The sequence below is a fragment of the Beta vulgaris genome, chromosome 6, assembly GCF_026745355.1.
Source record: "Beta vulgaris subsp. vulgaris cultivar EL10 chromosome 6, EL10.2, whole genome shotgun sequence".
Taxonomy (NCBI): Eukaryota; Viridiplantae; Streptophyta; class Magnoliopsida; order Caryophyllales; family Amaranthaceae; genus Beta; species Beta vulgaris.
The window spans coordinates 20,426,397-20,444,840 of record NC_079207.1 but is presented as its reverse complement, the minus strand read 5'-3'; the positions used below and the strand labels follow the sequence as shown (position 1 = coordinate 20,444,840).

Genomic DNA, 18,444 nt, shown 5'->3' with positions numbered 1-18,444 from the left:
ATATTTAATTTTCCTTGTATGTTTGGGTTTTGTTTATGGATTTGTATTTCTCAAATAGCTAAGACAATCTGTTCTTTTTGGTAAGGTATACTTTACAAGGTTATTGTGCGGTTGTGCCTAACATTATGTACAAACGGTATATACTTTATTTCTGTTTGCTAAATTATGGTTTACTATTTGATTTCAAATGAGAACATCTATATTGAGCTTAAGCATCCTACATAGGATATTTCAATGGTGAGACTAAATGTTTTTAGTAGAACTGTTCGAGGGTTGGGTGGTGCGGTTTGGGATATAATCCAAACCAAACCGCAAATATACGGTTTTTCATTTTCCAAACCGCAACAACATGGATTCGAGTCGTGCCCAAATCCCGTGAGCAGTGTCGTCTTTAAGAAGGATAGCATGGAGAAGGTCAGTAGATATAGTTCTGTAAATCCACTGAAGAATCGCAGCATCGAGGCGCTTCCATAGAGGAAGGTCAGCGGCCTTCAACTTCTCATATGCGGTTACCTCCGAAGCCTTCGTTGGAGGGATAATATGGTGTTGGAGGTCGTGTACCCTAACCAAAACTTTGCAGATAGCAGCCCAAGAATGATAAATGCCATGCTCAACATCCAACGTGACGGGAACGAGAGATTTGACGTTGGTAATAGTCAAGGCGGATGGAACTTGGTAGAGTCAAGCATGGTGCAGCGGAAGAAGATGAAGAGAAGGAGAAGTGGGTCGAGAGGTTAGGGAAGCATAGGTCGAAACACTAATCTGATACCATGAAAGAGTTTGAATGCTTTCCTTTTCTCATTGATCTCGTTGATGTATATACACAATTACAAGAGAATATTTATGCTAGTAATTAGGAAACTGATGAGCTATAAACTAGGAAGGAAATATACACTCAACAACTAAGCTATATACAAATCAAAATATATGGAGCATATATTCTAATAGCATAAAAGATTTTGAATGCTTGTCTTTTCTCATAGATCTCGTTGATATATATACACAATTACAAGAGAATATTTAGGCTAGTAATTAAGAAACTAATGCGAGCTATAAACTAGGAAGGAAATATACACTCAACAACTAAGCTATATACAAATCAGAATATATGGAGCATATATTCTAACATGTTCCACCATTTACAATAGATAAGAAACACTTGTACATGATTCCTTTGTTCTTACGTGTTCTCTTCGACATAAACAGCTGAACTAAACTGAACTGAAATGAACTGAGCTAAATTGAACTGAACTGAACTAAATTGAACTGAACTGAAATGAATAGTGATATGTGAGAATGAAAGTATTGTCCAGAGCTAAACTGAACTAATTGAATTGAACTAAACTAAACTAAACTGAAAATAAGTTGGGGAGAACAGGTCCTAAGTATAATTTGCAAAGCCTCCACATATAATTTCTTTTGCTCTAGCACGCTATTGCTTCATTCTGCAGAGTAGTTATATCGAGTTATCTTTGGGAATATGTAGAACTACTCATGATAAATTCAACTGCATTAATTGCGAAAAGTTAAGGCAAATAATATGCCCGATATAGTCATTGATCAGAGGATTTTCTTCCCCTGAAAAGGTGTTACATTTTCAATAAGGAGAAATTGACCATAATAATCATAACTATGTTATATATTTTTTCTATAATCTAAATCGTAGGTTATTTTAGAATAATTTCAATTATTAGGAGTGTCTTTCCAAAATTAAACTGATGACCTAACTGATTTAATTGGTATATGAGCCACGTGGCATATTGTAACTTATTATATATTTTTTAAATCTCCCTTCTATTTTCAATTGCCAAAGCAAAAGAGCTTTCGTTCTACTCTCCCTCCTAGTAGCTTGTGTCGAATGAGAAAGATTTAGAATATGTATAATTTGTATAACTAAATTGGGATAGATGTATATCTTGGTCAAGAATTGCCCTTGATCACTTTCTTAACTATAGCTTAGTTTCCTAATACTTCTATATTATTATATATTGTATCATGGTTTAATGAGAAGGCAGTCAATTATTTTATTATATGGTATCAGCCGCCACTAGGTTCTTTTTCCCTCAAATCAGTCGTATAATCATCTTCTCCCTCTTCTTTTATTTTCGTTCTTGTACATAGGGATGGCAATGGGGCGTGTCAAGTAGGAGACCCGCCCAATCCCCTTGATGGGGATGGGGATTAAAATCGCACCCGTAATGGGTGGTGGAGCGTGTGTGGATTTTATGCTATACTCGGCCTATCCCCGCCTGCCCCACATATTTATTATTAAACTTCTATTTACATACTTGCAAAACATTAATATGTGGGTATGACGCGGGTACGAAGTGGGTGTGAGTACCCATGCGAGTGGTGGTGCGGGTATGAATGAGTACGAAACGGGTGCAGGTACCCATGCGGGTGGTGGGGTGGGGTACGAAGTGGGTGTGAGTACCCATGCGGGTGGTGCGGGTACCGATCCGAAAATGGGCGGGTTTTGGGCAAGAACTTTCGGCCCTCGATTGGGCCCTGCCCGATTTTTTGGGAAAATAACCCGGGCCATAGACAACATAAATATGAAAAACTAGGCTAATTTTTAGCCCGTTCCCGAAAAGTTTGTATGGCCAGCTATTCCCATCATTCTGTATCTTGAATCTGGACAAATATTGCTCTGATACCACATTATAAGGTAATTATCTACAAATATTGTAGCTGTCCATTTCTCTTTTTCTCCCTTCTCTCTCTAAAATTCACTTGTCCTTCATTGATGGTGGTAAGTAGGGGTGTTCATGGGTGGTTAACCATACCGAATTTTTTTTTGAGCGGTAGCCGTAAGTATCAGTTCACCATATTTGCGAAACCATAACCGTTCAAACTGGTAACCGCATGAATGGTTAACCAGTTTTTCGGTATGGTTTTCTAGTTAATCATTAACCGTTACTTAAGGTTTATCAAATTATTTTACTAATTTTATATATTAGATTTCAAATTTTTCTCAACATAAATAATATACCACTAATACCAAGACTCTCTATAGAAGACAATCATCTCTAAAAACCTTCCACACCATACAATACAATGAATACATATCTTAAAACTCAAAGAAAAAACAAGCTCAAAAATCTAAACTATTACAAGTTAGTAGTTCACAATCATCTCTAAACTATGGTAGAGAGTAGTTAATACTTACAGTCATCTTCGAAACAGAAAAGCAGCTGCAAATGCACAAACTTACATAGTCGACCAAAACTGCTAGTATTAAGATTTGAAAACATATATCAAATTCCTACTTCAAGGAACAAACCAAACCCCAGTTACTCCTAATCCCCCCCCCCCCCCCCCCCTGAAATACACATTTAAATCCTAGTTTGTTTAAGCTCTCCAGCAGATAATGAACTTCACAGTGAGTGCACATAGGCATTTCTTAGTCTCCCGCCATAAAGAATTGAATAAACATAAAATAAAATAAATTTACCCAATTTTTCGGTTAACTGTTTTATAAAAAAATCATAATCGTAACTGTACCGTTTACCGTAATTTTTACCGATTTGGTAACCGAACCATTTACTCCCAAATTTTCCGGTTCGATAACCGCCCAATATGACCGGGTTTCTGGTTTTTCGATAACTATTTTTATTTTCGTTCAATGTCCGCAAGGATATTAAATAAGGGCGTTCCTATGTAGGCTGTTGCAATGGCTGTTGTAGCTACTGATGGCAACTGCTTTTCTTACTAGCACTGAAACTCACTCGACTGTCGAGCGCCTTGCCTCGATTGCATTTGTATTTTTAATTTTCATTAATAATAATCCTCTTTTCTCTCTTTGTGGGAGGAGTTTTTACCCAACTATTGGATTATTTGTCTCCATCCTTAAGAATTTGGAGTTTAATTTATACTTATCTCTTAAAGTTTGGTTCTTGTAGTTTGTTGCAAAGACATAGTTCATTAATAGTTAATCGTACAAAATTGCAATTACTATCGAGTTTTCGTAGCCTACATAGACAAATTCAAAATCCAATGAAAGGATTCCTTCTCAAAACTATGTCATAATGATAGACACACTTATAGATTGTTGCATGATTAAGCAAACAAACAGGGGCTATGCTACATTATCAAATTTGGTTCATTATTATCATATTTATACCGAAGAAGAATTTTGTTTAATCAAGTTATATTGTGTTTCGTTTTTCCTTAATATCGATTTTAGATATCTTTGGCTTTCAATTATTAGCAATACCTCAATTTCCTTTTAATCTACCCAATTCATACTTTGACATTGTTCACCTATTATACTTTGATTTGACCATTGAGTTGTAGTTTATAGACAAAACAATCACATATGCCAGAACTATGTTTTGCCAAAAAGAAAATGAGGCCAAACTTAAATGAACGGAGGGAGTAATCAATAAAGACATAAAGTAGCCGAGTCTGTAAAACAGACCAATTATTCCAGAACTATATATTGCTCAAAAAGAAAATTTATAAAAAAAGACAAAATGGGTTAAAAAAAATATACTTATTGTAGGGAAACGCTACATACATATGCAAAACTGTAGTATAGCGTTTCCTACAATAAACCAAATTAGTTCACGAAATTCCCACAATCACTCTAAATTTACATTTTGCGGCGGATACAAACTCTTTCAGCCACCCAAATTAACCAGAGTTTTCCTATAATCAATTTATTGTCACTTTTCTTGTACCCAGTCAACCCATAATCACTTTTCCGACTCCCGTATTATAGCAATGTTAATCATCCATTATGTCGATCAACATAATGGACAAAGTGAATGTTTCAGGCTCAAAATAATACCTCATTAAAAGTTAGAGTTACTTTTATCTTCTTCTCTTACGACCTTTTCCAAGCTGCCCGGACTTGAAAGTATGTTCTTGCTCTTGAAGAAAAGCTTTCGCCTTACCGTACTTTTCTGCTCTCTCCTCCTCTAATCTTTGCTTCTCTTTCTCCTTCACCTCTTGGAGGAAGTAGTTATCTTTCCTCAGCTCACGAACAGCTCCCCTCGCTTCTTTCCTTAAAAGTTTCTTCATCTTTCTATTCTCAGCCCGGATACGATCAGGATCATAATCTCTACCCTTTACAAAACTGCAAAACAAACAGAAATTATTTTCTTGACTTACAGAGTAAAAATACCATTTATGAAGAGGGTCGAGTTGACATATCTATCAAGAGGGTTCCACTCAGGGGCCTTGAACAGGCCCCAACCTACTGAACAGGTCTAAACATCATCTATACTATAATAATAATAAAAAAAGAAACCAAGAGTAAAATGCATTACTTCTCCTCAAACTGGGGATTTAGCAATTTAATAGGCACAGGCTTCCGCTTCCGCATCTGAAGTGGTTGTCGAAGTTCATGATATTCTTCGGCTTTAATAGTTATAAGCTCGCGCACATGTCTTAGTTTATCTCCAAAAGGACCAGGCTCGTTTTGTTGCTCAGCAACTTCACCCAATAACGCTGATATTGGCAAAAATATTTCAGGGAAGGCTTTAAGTTCTCCATAGATATATACAAATCCCTCGAGGGTTTTCAAAACTGATACAAGTACGCTGGCCCTGCATTACACACACCATTTAGTGCGGAACTTCTAAACCCATTAATAAGGAAGGGAAAGAATGTATGAATACATTCACATGTACAAGAAATCTTACACCAACACAAGCTAAATATTTCAATAAATATATATAGAGATCGAGGTTGCTCCCAGTTCTTCCATGTAGGTGTTACAATCAATTATATAAACCAACAAATTCTAAACAATCATCTACAAAGCCGAACTTTTTATGAAAATGACCAAAATATCCTATAAACAACCATTTTTTTTCTATTTATTCTATTTCCATTTGCAGGTACGCAACTATTTATCTATGGATCCTACTTTACTACTAGCCTGCGACTACTAGACACCCCCATCCAACTTTATCACAGAATGGGAGAAGGGAAAAGAGTTGATAAGATGAGATCAGTAACTTTGTAGTAAAGATGTACTAAATGACATCATTTTAGCAGCCAACTCCATCACAGATATACAGTTGTTCAAACATCTCAACCAGTACTTTCATTTACTTCCATCAAATCCCTTGTACCAAATAAGCACTAACTTTCCTCAAAACAAAAAGGCTACAGTGACTGTACACTAAACACTAAACACTAAACAGAACCTCAGTTTTGGTTGAGCGGCAAAACTGCATACATCCCAAACTCTAGAACTTAGATCCATTCAAGATCTGCATACTGGGTGTTGGTTGGGGGCAGGGTGACTGTACAGGCATACAGAAACCTACATCCTAGATGTTTCTCTGTAGGTGGAGGAAGTAAAGTTTAGCCTGTCTTGGGAAAAGTAAACATCAATTGCCAATTTGATAAAGCTAAGTAGCTTGATGCGTGTGAAAAAAAGGTCCAACAAATATAATGGTCAATAAATGCTTCACAGCCAATGCTGAAGAACTAAAAGTAAAATAGTAATAGGTTATCAACTAAACTGACCTGAAACCATGACCACTGAAAATGGAAGAATCTTCAGGCAAGTTCATTATCTTCAAGAAGTCCAAAGGCTTAATATCCTGTATACTCTCTTCTATACAAAGTAAGCGCATGGGTGCTTTGAGTTCAAGAAGCTGTTGACACATTAAATTTAACAACAGCAGGAAATGTCAGTTAATATCAATTATCAAGCATAAACAGCCAAATGAGAAGAGATACTTCAATACATAAACAACAAACAAGCAAGTTGCATCATCATCTCAGTTCTAGACTACAACACTGCCACTAATAAGTAATAACACGTTTGGTAGGAGATAATGAAGGACGTAATAGTTACGAGCTTTTGGGACTATTTCTCACACTAGTGTCCATAGTAATAATTGATCATCCCTAAATATCTTGTTTTTCATTGATATTCATGACCGTCTATTACTACTTTAGCAATGATTTGGAGTGGTAATAAAATTTATGAAGAAAAACACGTGTTAAGGGAAGAAATACCATTACCATTGGCATTAACATGACACTTAGTCACACTTAATTCATTACCAATACAAACATTTATTACCGGCAATCAGACGGGCTGTAAAATACTGCTAGCCAATTAATTCACCTGAGTGTCCCAGCAGCATCCTGGATTTCTGTCCATAGCTCCAAGAAGTAAAGCCTTGAGAAATTTCAAAGCTTCAGGACAGAACTTTTTGGACTGTTTGATTACCTGCAGACAAAAAGTGAAGTTACAAACAACCAAAGTAGTAAACCAACATACTTGCAGATTGCCACAAATGTAAGCATGAAAAGCTATGTCCTTGACCCGAGATTAAGTATAAGTTAGCAATTAGCACAAGTCTGCAACAGCTCTCCCAATTGATATATCAGAGTATCCATGATCTACTAATCTTGTATTGCCATATAAAGCAACTGATGTAAGCAATTCATACAATTAAATACACAAAAAAGCCTTACAATCTGACAAGTGGTACATTTTTTTGTATTAAAAATAAATCTGGATGATAAAAATGGGAAGCAGAAAATCATAATTTTGACAAGACTAACAATACTGATGAAAAAGTATTGGTTTGGCATGGGAAACCAGAGTCGAGAACATTATAACAGGATGCAAGTATACAACTAGAATATATATCCCCTCTTACCATGTCAGATGCAAACTCACCAAATATAAAAATGTTCTGGCACTGACCATAGGTCCAAAAATTAGTAAGGATCAACTAGATCAATAGGCTAACTAAAATATCCTTCATAGTTATAATGTTTACCATACATCAATGGCAAGATATTCTAATGCTCAGCTTTTCTTATCAATCAAAGTAGAAGTACAATTAGATAATAAAGCTATAGTTGCTTTAATATAGTATACTTCCTCCGTTTTTTATTAGATGTTACACTTTTCAAATCACGGACTCCTAGATAATGTTTGGAGAGGAGAGAGATAGAGAGAATGAAAAACAAAAGGGTCCCATGTGAACATGTGATAGGAGAGAGATAGAGAGAAATTATTACCCAAAATAAAAGTGTAACATCTAATTTAAAACTTCCTAAAATAGAAAGTGTAACATCGAACGGAGGAAGTATTTCAAAGTTCATAACTACTCCCTCCGTTTCCTAAAGATCTTCCCTCTTTTACTTTATTACTTATTTGGAATTTTTTTCCCCTTTTTACCCTCTCATGTCCCTATCATATGGTCCACCATTACATTATTAATTCAATTTTACTCCCTTTCTCTCTCCTACTTTAACCCCTTTTTATTTGTTTATTTATCTTAACCCCTTTCTCTCTCCTACTTTACCCACCCCACACCCCACACCCCACACAAATGGATCCTCCTTGGTATCTGTAGGAACAGTAACAATGAAGATCTTTAGGAAGCGGAGGGAGTAAATCACAACAATCTGAAGAGCAAATTAGAAGTGGAAAGGGTAACAAAGTCAAGAATGAACACAACCTACCAAAAGAACTATGGAGCATAAGAAAGAGCCAATTGCAGCATCACGCACAGACAGAACAGGACAACGCGTCAAATATTCACACATCAACAACATAGCTGGTGTCATGACAACATGACGGAAGTCAGAGCAGGGAAATATCATGGACCAAAGTCTCAACAGAAGCAAGGTCTTCAAGGAAGGCCAGCAGCTTTTTTCTGCATAAATTCATGAGAAAACAGAAAATACCAACTTTGTTAGTTCTTTTCTGAAATGCACGTTCATTAGCTCTAGATATCCAACACAAAAAAGTACATGAAAGATAAAGTATAAATACTGAAACATACAAGAAACAGTTTTGTAACTAATGGAAAACCTGGGTCCTTGATATCCTCAGAGAATTTTGTACGAATCCTTAAAATTCGTTCACGAGCACAAATCGCTGAAAAATATGGAATCTCTGCACTCATCTCCATCAGTGGCTTAACAAGCAAGTTCAATAAATGAAAATTCAATGGCTTTTGATTCGTTAAAGTAGCAAAGTACTGCAGAAGAAGACCATAGAAAACCTGAAAAGAAACAGCACCACCATATGTGAGCTTCCTGACAAGCAACTGAAGCAAGCCCATATAGACAAAAACTCACAATAAATCAATAATCAACTAATTACTGCACTAAATTTTCATAACTATAATTCATAATTTCAAATACTGCAAATATTCAATGTAGAAGTAGACACAACAAGCTAAACGGCTAGAATGAAAAATTCCAAAATTTTCATACTTGTATTTTCTTCCGGTTTTCTGCAGCAAGAGCAATAGCGTTGTATAGGCGGATTCTCCTGATTGCCTCAATTATATCTTCATTGGAACGGTCTTGAAATATAGCATATAATTCTTCCATACTAATAGGAGCATTGATTTTGAAAGGAAGTTCCTGTTTCAGACTTGAAGGCTGTACCATACCTCCTATTCTCCTATCTATATCCTGCACTGCAGTTTTCTTTCTTTTCTTTTTCTCAGGATCGGCGAGCGTCTCATTCTTTTTGTCCTCTGAGTCATCATGTGTGTCATCATCTTTTCCTCCACCTTCATTAGTGGGTTCGTCCTCCTCATTGAGTAAATCTGCACCAATATCATCATCATCACTCTGTTCCCAGTCCTCCAAAGTTTCTACCTTTCCGTCATTCTCCTCATCTTCTGTGCCTTCTTCATCATCTTCACTATCTGCTGAATCATCAGAACATCCACTGCCTTCATCCTCGGTACCCTCTGAGTCATTCCTTTCTAGAATTTCATCCACCCATCCCTTTTTATTGAGCTCCTTCTCATCAACAGTAAACGAGTCACCAAGGTCATCACCAGATATATGACTTTGCTTGTTAGCAAATGGTGTGCCATCATCTTCCAGATCATCATCATCCTCTCCACTGGCATCATCAGCAGCACGCATCCTATCCTGCCGCTCTTGCTGGAGTATAAAAGATATCAATTTAAAATAGACAATGAAATACTTCCTGTGTTCCAAATTATTTGCAACACGGAGGGGAGGGGGGGACACAAGTTTAAAGAGTGCATGAGAAACAAAGAGAAATGTGAAAGAGGGACCATATGTAATGAAGAGAGAGATAGAGAGCACCTATTACAAAATAGAGTAATGTCGAAAACTACTTTACAACTTTCAATCAGAAGTGGTGCAACTGATTTGGAAGTGTGTGTGTGTGTGTGTGTGTGTATAACATCCTGATTTCAAAATTATAAGAATACATAAGTAAAATTCTGGACAGATAGAAAATGGAGTACCAAATAGGAATGTCATGTCACAAGATGGGCTTCAACCTAGTCTTCATACAAAATTCAACATCACTAAAACATTAAACAATACCATTAAAATTCTTGCATCATAACTCATAAGCCATAAATTGGCAGATCTTGAAATTTTCAAAACCTTTAAACAGATTCCACGCAATTTCTCCAGAAAGCAGGTCCATGGAAATGGAAAGTATTGACCATTACAAGGACCATATCCACTATGAAAAGCAGTACCGAAAAGTAGATAAATGTTTTACATCAATGCTTAACTTATAAATACAATTTCATATGTAAAACAAATAGAATAGCAGATACACAGACAAGTATATGAAAGAAAAAGTATACAACAAATTTATCAATAGGATACACCAAAACTGAGTAACAGTTCATGCACAGCTGAACATTTGTACCTCATAACAGTCGATAACTACAACTAGTGGGTAAAATGAAACTAGGGTAGTTTTGTGGATAACAATTTATTTTGTCATAGACAGGATATAAGAAGCGTATTTTATAATTAGTACAATGTATAGCTTTCTCAATAAATATAATGGTAGAGAGAAATAAAAGTATACAGCATTCCTGCTTCGCATCACCAGAATAATTGAAGGCAATAGCAAAACATAACAAACCAATTTCTTTACAATGTGTTCTCCACCGGAGAAAAATTACTAAGTTGCCCAGTAACCTTGGCAACCCGATCACAGCATAGCAAGCAATCACACTCACTATTGCCAAATAACCTGTCCACCATGGAATTTGTGACCCAAAATGTTGCGTCGCAGATTCCAAAGGCAGATACTATGACAAAAAGGGAGTACTAAACTGCAGCTACTAAATGTCAACATACCTCAAGTCGCTCTAGCCGGTCTTTCTCCTCCTCGGCAATCTCCTCTGGTGTCTTTGTCCTATCTGATGGGCGAGCACGCATCTCAAATACCATCTCACTTACCAATTTATCATAAGAATCAGGTTCGTCCTTCAAAAAAAAACACCATACAATTTCATGTTTCAGTTAGCTGAATATAAAAATTCCTGAAGACCAAATGATCTTTCTTCTCTCCTTTCTCTAACTCTTTCTTGGGGAGGGGGAATTATAGACCAATTTTCCAAAATATTATTTGTCCACTTCAATCACAAAACACATACTCCTGACCTGACAATCCACAAAGGACTCATAAGGACAAACAATTCCATGTGGCTACAAACCATGGTGTCAAGAATCCCTTAACATAAACCCAAAAAAAAAATCTTCTTCAGCCCTGCTATGTTTTGCTTGTCTGCAACCACATCATAAACAAATAAATGCTCTCTTCAGCTTTTATTATAATATCGTTCAAGTTTCAAGAAACTTTTCACTCGACACTCCCTTCTTTTCCAGGCTTTTTATTTTTTTTATCCAAAAACTCAGCAATGAGCAGAAAGAAAAAATATCAATGGTACTGCTTCACTAAAAAATCCCTCACTTGACAGAGCAAACGCATATCTCAACTATAATTCGTAGCAGAATTCTTCAAAAGAAACAAGGAAATGAAACAAAAAAAAAAAAAAAACAGAAGATATTTCAAGCAACAGAACCTCGATACTACCTGCTTGGAAACCTCAGAAGCAGATGTAACGTCTTGCTTTCTAAGCTCTTTCGAAAAGTTCGGGTTCACAAGAGCCTTCAAGGCATTTATCATGTTCGGTTGAGTAAGAGACGAGAAGGCTTGCGAATGAACTAAAGATTCAAAATCTTTATCCAACTGCTCAACCAACTTCTCATTTTCTTCCTTTTCCCTTGCTTTTTGTTCCTAGCAGAAAGAACAGAGTTGTTAATATCCAGATGCGTTGAGTAATCACTGGCAAATTCTAAAGAGGGAGAAGGTGAGGGTGAGGACAAACAAAAGGCCGCAAGACACTAATAGTAAGCTCCAAAATGAATAGTTTACACTTATATAAAGCTAAAAGTAACTTAATTTACTGGGTAAAGGTCATTTAGCTCTCAGGAAAAGAATACGCGTTTAATCAGGTCCTATCTTGTCTACATGATCCATGAGTTCTGCTAAAAATCTTCAATTTTCATGTGAGAATAGGAGAGCTAAAGGGTAAAAGAAACAGTAAATGAGTGTTGCATCGTCATACTTACACCATAATCAACTACACATCTACAATAAAGAAAATATTCTCTAAGATATTCAGAGGTCAAGCACGTCGCTCTCTATACAGTATAGCTGACATGATTTGCAATTTTATGATGTCCATGTTTTAAGTTATATGACAAAACACAAAAGGGACAACTGGAATAAGGTGGAATTTCTTACATTTTGTGGAGAATTGGATATTGTAACGAGAATCAGTAATTGGACAATATCACACACCATTTTTTGGCTACTGCAATTCTTTTCCTAATGACGGGATAAAGAAGGATCATTTCCAACAGTGTCATACTCAAAAGTTGATATTCGAATTGACAGAAAAGTAAGGTTTGGATGAGAGCATTTTCCTAATGGCGGGATAAAGAAGGATCATTTCCAACATTGTCATACCCAAAAAGTTGATATTTGAATTGACTGAAAAGTAAGGTTTAGTTGAGAGCATTTTGGTTTTATTTGAAAGCACGAAATGTGATCTAATAAGCAAGGAATTCCTCATTGTGTGCAAAAGTTAGTTTATCCTTAAAAAACTCATATGGAGGAGTGTATTCTTACACTAAGCTACATATATACTTCCTCCGTTTCTAAATAAGTGCAACATTTGCATAGTGTTTACTATTCACAGTTTAAACTTTAATTAGCTTTGGTGATTTACATTTTAGGAAAAACATAGTCATGTGTGATCTTGTTAGATTCGTCTAAATGTGAATTTTTTTAATATCAACTTTTTATAATTTTTACTTATAGATAATTGAAGATATTAATGGTTAAAATAATGCATTGGCAAATGTGAAAACAAGAAGTGTTGCACTTATATAGAAACGGAGGACGTATATCCTATTACATGTCTAAATTAGTGACAAACTTCTCTTTCTTTAGGCTATATTTTCAAGTTGAAACTTAAACATTCACAGTTTATAGCAATTGAATACTTATAAGTGGTAATTTAACAAAATATGAAGAAGTGGGACACAAGATGAGAGACCTGGTGCAATAGATCACTCGTAATAGGTAGCCTTAATTTGTAGTCTAAGTATGTCCACCGTGAACATTCTAATGACGTATTAATGGTCAAAGTTAGCCCGCTTAAGCCATTAAAGTCAAATGTGCCTACTACAATCAAATCGGCAGAGTAAAAGATTCACTTTAAGTATGAAGAACAGATTTTCATAACAACACCAAGATATTTAATCATTTAACATTTGTTTTCCAAGCAAGCCTAGTTAGAAGTTTTAAAAGCTTCATTAGTTGCTGAAAAATTACACTCATAATGAATGCCTGAAACACATTAAACATAAACATCAAACTTAATTGGTCAACAGATGGTAGGGAAAATTATCAAGTTCAATTCATCAATTAGAAAAATCACCTTGAAAAACTTGCTTTTTTGAATGATCTCTTCCATAACCTCCTTCTTGCTCCTAAATCTCTGCAATTTTGACAGTGTTATTAGTGTCATGATGTAAGGACTGAATCATTCAGCCAGCAAACTTCAATTGCTCGAACAATAAATAATGAAAAAAATGTAAATACATCAGCAACACCACATGAGGCCTAAAAGACAGATAGCAAACATGAAGTAAACAAAAATGGAAATTAAGCAGTAATTCATTAGAAGGACGAGTACATGTTTGGGATTCCTTTTGCTAAAGAACAAAATATCCCACAATATCATATTTATAAGGCATTTTCTTTCACTATATAAGGCATATTGCTGTAATATTTTGTTTAAGTTCACAAGGCATATTGCCGTAATTAGTTGTTTCAGTTTATAATGCATTTTAACTTTCCAAGGATGTGGTAAATGTCACATTTCATCTTTTTACCATCTCCAAACACTACCCCACTTTTTCCACATTTCCACTTTTTCCCATCTCCAAACACGACCCCACTTCTATCACATTTCCACTTTTTTCCCCAACTCCAAACACCAACCCTCTTATTTTACAGTAGTCAACAACTGCTGCTGTTCTCTCTCCAATCTTGCTTTGCCTGTTACATTTCCAAAACAAAATGTTGCCATACTTTCTCATCCAACTCTCTCTCATCATTAATGGATTATTTTGAATCACCGTCAAATTTTTAATTTTACGCAAATTTGCTATCACTATATGCGATTAAATTAGGGATTTTGCTCATATTAGGTTCTTCAACTGGGTACGCTTTAATTTGAAGAAACTTTTCTTTATATCTGAAATTTCAACTCAGATTTACTCTCTTTCACCCCTCATATCCAAAAGCGCTCAAGGCGGTGCACCTTGCACCTCCCCAATAGCCAGGTGTCACCTCTCGTGCATCGCTGCGCCTTACTAGTTGGATGAGTTTTGGCTAGCGCCTCCACTCGCCTAGCGCCTAGGCGCACTTTTTAAGAAAAAGGTTAACGGTATGTTAAACTTAGCGAAACAAATGGGTCAGGCTTAGGAGGGCTACAAAGCTCCCTTCCTTACTTATTAATGCTAAGAAGGTCAACTAAATACACAAAGAACAACTCATGGCAAATGTATATATCATGCACAACGATTTACTCTTCAAGAGATAATTCAGAAACGAAAGCAGTTGCTTACACAGAGATCATACTATGAAAATTTCTGGTCTACTACATTGATCTTCTATACCAAAGCAATGTTCATCAAATCATCAGCTAAGGACATAGAGTTCTTCTGGTATCAATTTTTATCCACATGTTTATGGAGGTCTTGAGATCTTTCTTCACAAATTAGCTCACTTTTTCATAAACGTCACAAATTATAGAACACAGCCTCCCTGTAAGGTGTATCCTAAGTCCTAACCCATATTTGTCACAGATATCAAAGTCCAAAGTGTAGTGGACCCACTGGTAGCGAAGAGCAGTCTGCTATCGTCTACCCAACAGAAGAGTACAGAAAAACTAATATATTATACTACAAGCCGCCCAGCCATAATCAAAGTAATTACAAGATAGAACTTAATAAAAATGCATCTTACACTTTCTTCCCCCTCCGCGGCATCCATTAATTTCCGTTCATTGGATGTATTTAGCTGCCTTATGACGGAAGACCTTTCTACAACATCAACAAACAGAAAAAAAAAAAAGGATAAGAACAAAGAGGATGACAAAAATTATCGATAGATCCTATTAGGTCAAATACATCACAACTGAAAAAGAACAACTCCCACCAATAAAGAAAGTAGGAAAATGGACATAACATCCACAATCACGTGGCTGGTGTAAAGAGCCTTCATTTTGTATAATCACAACAAGAAGCATGCTAGGACAGAATTAGGATGTAAAACATGAGAAACTAGCACACACACACAGATAAAAATTATAAACATCATAAAGCTGAGAGACTAGCTAATTATCAGTAAATTAGTCACCAAATATAAATTATTAACATCATCCTCTATGTCATAAAAAAATACATCAATATCTTCTCTCTTTAGAAAATCAACTTTGATGTCTAAAATAACAAGAAGCAAGGAACAACAAAACAAGGATGTAAAAGATCAGAAACTAACACAAATATATATATATATATATATATATATATATATATATATATATATATATATATATATATATATATATATATATATATATATATATATCATGAAGCTGAGATACCTAACTAATTATCAGTAAATAGCCACCCATTATAAACATTATCTTCTAACTCATAAAAAATACATCAAGGTCTTTTTTTTCTTTAGAAAATCAACTTTGATGTCTAAATGACATAAAAAGGGGCTAAACATATACTATCATGTAGTCAACTTTGATGTCATTCTACATATTCTTCAAGACATTAATCAAATACAAACCAAGCCCTCCCTGGTACTAATCTCTGCAAAAAAAAATTCACTTTGAGACCAATCAATGCTGCCCCCCATGTTGCCAGCAAATTACGCAGCTAACATAAAAGTACGAAAATTCTGTTAGCTCTAGGCTCTTAGTAGACAGTTCTCTACACTATAGTCAAACACCACAAATCACTAATATGTGCGCTATCCATACCCAAATTCAACAACTTAACTTTCATATAACCTTTCTCATTTAGTTCGTTGCAATGCACTTTAGCAATCAAATCTAAAGAGGATTGAATGTCATATTCAAATGGAGCAAAAACAAACATATCATGTAACAGAACTCCATACGATTCTTCCAAAGCCTACAGTACTAGTAACCTGCAAATGTATGGCAACAGTGGATATTGCTATATATCATCCTCACAATGAGGCACATGTTAAGGTATAAATTATATCAAACACTTACTGTTGCCATCACGTTTTGCACCCTATTATACCAACTTAGAATTTGCTATCGACCAATTGTCAAAAGATTCACATTACCGACAACTTTTAAACATAAAAACAATACCCCATCATTGTCCAGATTTCTTTTTACAAAACTGTCAGAATATCCAGAATACCAATCACCAATAGACAAAGAATAAATGAAAATGAAAAGTACATACTTCCGTATTCAGAGTGATCCAGATCCTCGTCACTCCCATGTCCCACTTCGTCATTAAAGTCGTCACTTACCCCACCATAGATATCAAGATCGTCCTCCTCTCCATCAGATAAATTGTACTTGCTTGTCTTTTTAATATTCATCTGTAATAGAGAGTAAATCCCAAGGAAAATTATTTCACATAAGCAACAGAACCAATGGATTGTTACTAACAGCAAGGGAGGCCAATCTTCAAAACTCCACTCAGCATCTTTTCAATCTCAACCAAATTTAAACAAGACCGAGGAGATCACATAGACACTGCATCAAATTTACATGTCTATGCTCCAGGATCCTCAAAACAGCCTTACATTTTTTATAGAGCCAAATGGCGAGATTGACTTCAACAAAGACTTAGTCTGACTTCCAAATTTTGAATGAAATTTTCCAAAAAAAAAAAAAATTGCTTTAGTGCATAAAGACCAGTTCATCCGAAAATCCTATATTCACCCAACTAAGTTTAAAAAACAACAACCTCCTGACCGCTCACTGCTCATAAGCTACCACTACCTCAACTGAGAAGGTCTATCATTACTGAAGAACCCAGCACATAGTCTACTATTGTATTTGTAGAGCTCAACAAACTGTTTCCTTACCATTACCATATAAGATTGAAGACGCAGAATCATGAATAAGCACAGAACAACTTTCATATCAAACAACCGCATTCAATTATCCCAAAAAAATTGATCACTGCAATTCCCTTTTATGTAAGTTTACTACTATTTATCACTGCATACCTAATTTTAGTAACCTCGTCTCACGATTAATAAAGAACAAAGAACGGAGGAAGTATATATATATACCTGGCGCTCGCGCTGGGAACGCAAAATAGCCTTATCAAACTCGCCAAGAGCATCATCCTGCTCCCCGATTCGCTTATCGACAAACACCGAAGCCTTCCCACTTTGCTCATATTCCTTCAGCAGCGTCTTCTTCCTCTGTTCATCCCCATTAATTTCACAGTAAAACAAAAAAAAAAAAAATGAGCTACACATTTTATTTTATAAAATTCAACCAAATTCGAGGAGAAGAGAAAAAAGAGTGCCTTCTCAATGGCTCGTGCTCGAGCCTGGCCAATACGACATTCTTCGCCTTTGCGTTTTTTGCCTATGACGTCGAATTTGCGACGCGACCAAATTGTCTCGAAAGGGTTTTCTTTGGGTGCTGCTTTGAGTTTCATGGATACTTTGTTGAGACCTGATTTCTTTGATTTCTTCTTGTTCTTCTTCATTGTGTCGCTGCTGTTCTTTTTCGCCATTGTTGGACGTTGTTCAGAGAAAGACGGAAGAAGATGTTGCAGTGGTTTTTTTAGGGTTTAGGTTGCGGGAAAGGGTTTACGTTGCTTTCGTCAATTACAAATTCCCAAAATATTCACAAAAGGATAAGTGTCTATTTCTTTTGGATATAAAAAGTAACAAGTAAGAAAAAGATGTCTTGGCATAGTGGTTAAGTTTGAGGTGTTGTGAATGATAGGTCACTCCAACATAAACGCCACCACCAATTTGAGTTCTTATTATTTTCGTTTCACCTTCTCTTCTTCTACCTTCACTCTTACATGTTACGTTTCCCTCTCCTCCGA

The 18,444-nt window shown here is 35.8% G+C and overlaps 1 protein-coding gene across 1 annotated transcript; it reads right to left on the bottom strand.

Annotated features, from left to right (window-relative positions):
• Positions 1 to 4,441: 4,441 nt before the first annotated feature.
• Positions 4,442 to 18,217, bottom strand: LOC104896124 (uncharacterized). Its single transcript, XM_010682826.4, has 14 exons — positions 17,911 to 18,217; positions 17,669 to 17,803; positions 16,825 to 16,966; positions 15,335 to 15,411; positions 13,740 to 13,799; positions 11,825 to 12,028; positions 11,086 to 11,214; positions 9,208 to 9,894; positions 8,801 to 8,993; positions 8,449 to 8,642; positions 7,094 to 7,198; positions 6,484 to 6,614; positions 5,274 to 5,552; positions 4,442 to 5,080 (listed from the first exon to the last, which is right to left on the bottom strand). Exons 1-14 carry the CDS (start codon positions 18,121 to 18,123, stop codon positions 4,816 to 4,818), a joined length of 2,814 nt encoding a protein of 937 aa, XP_010681128.2. The 5' UTR covers positions 18,124 to 18,217; the 3' UTR covers positions 4,442 to 4,815.
• Between the last annotated feature and the right edge of the window lie 227 nt (positions 18,218 to 18,444).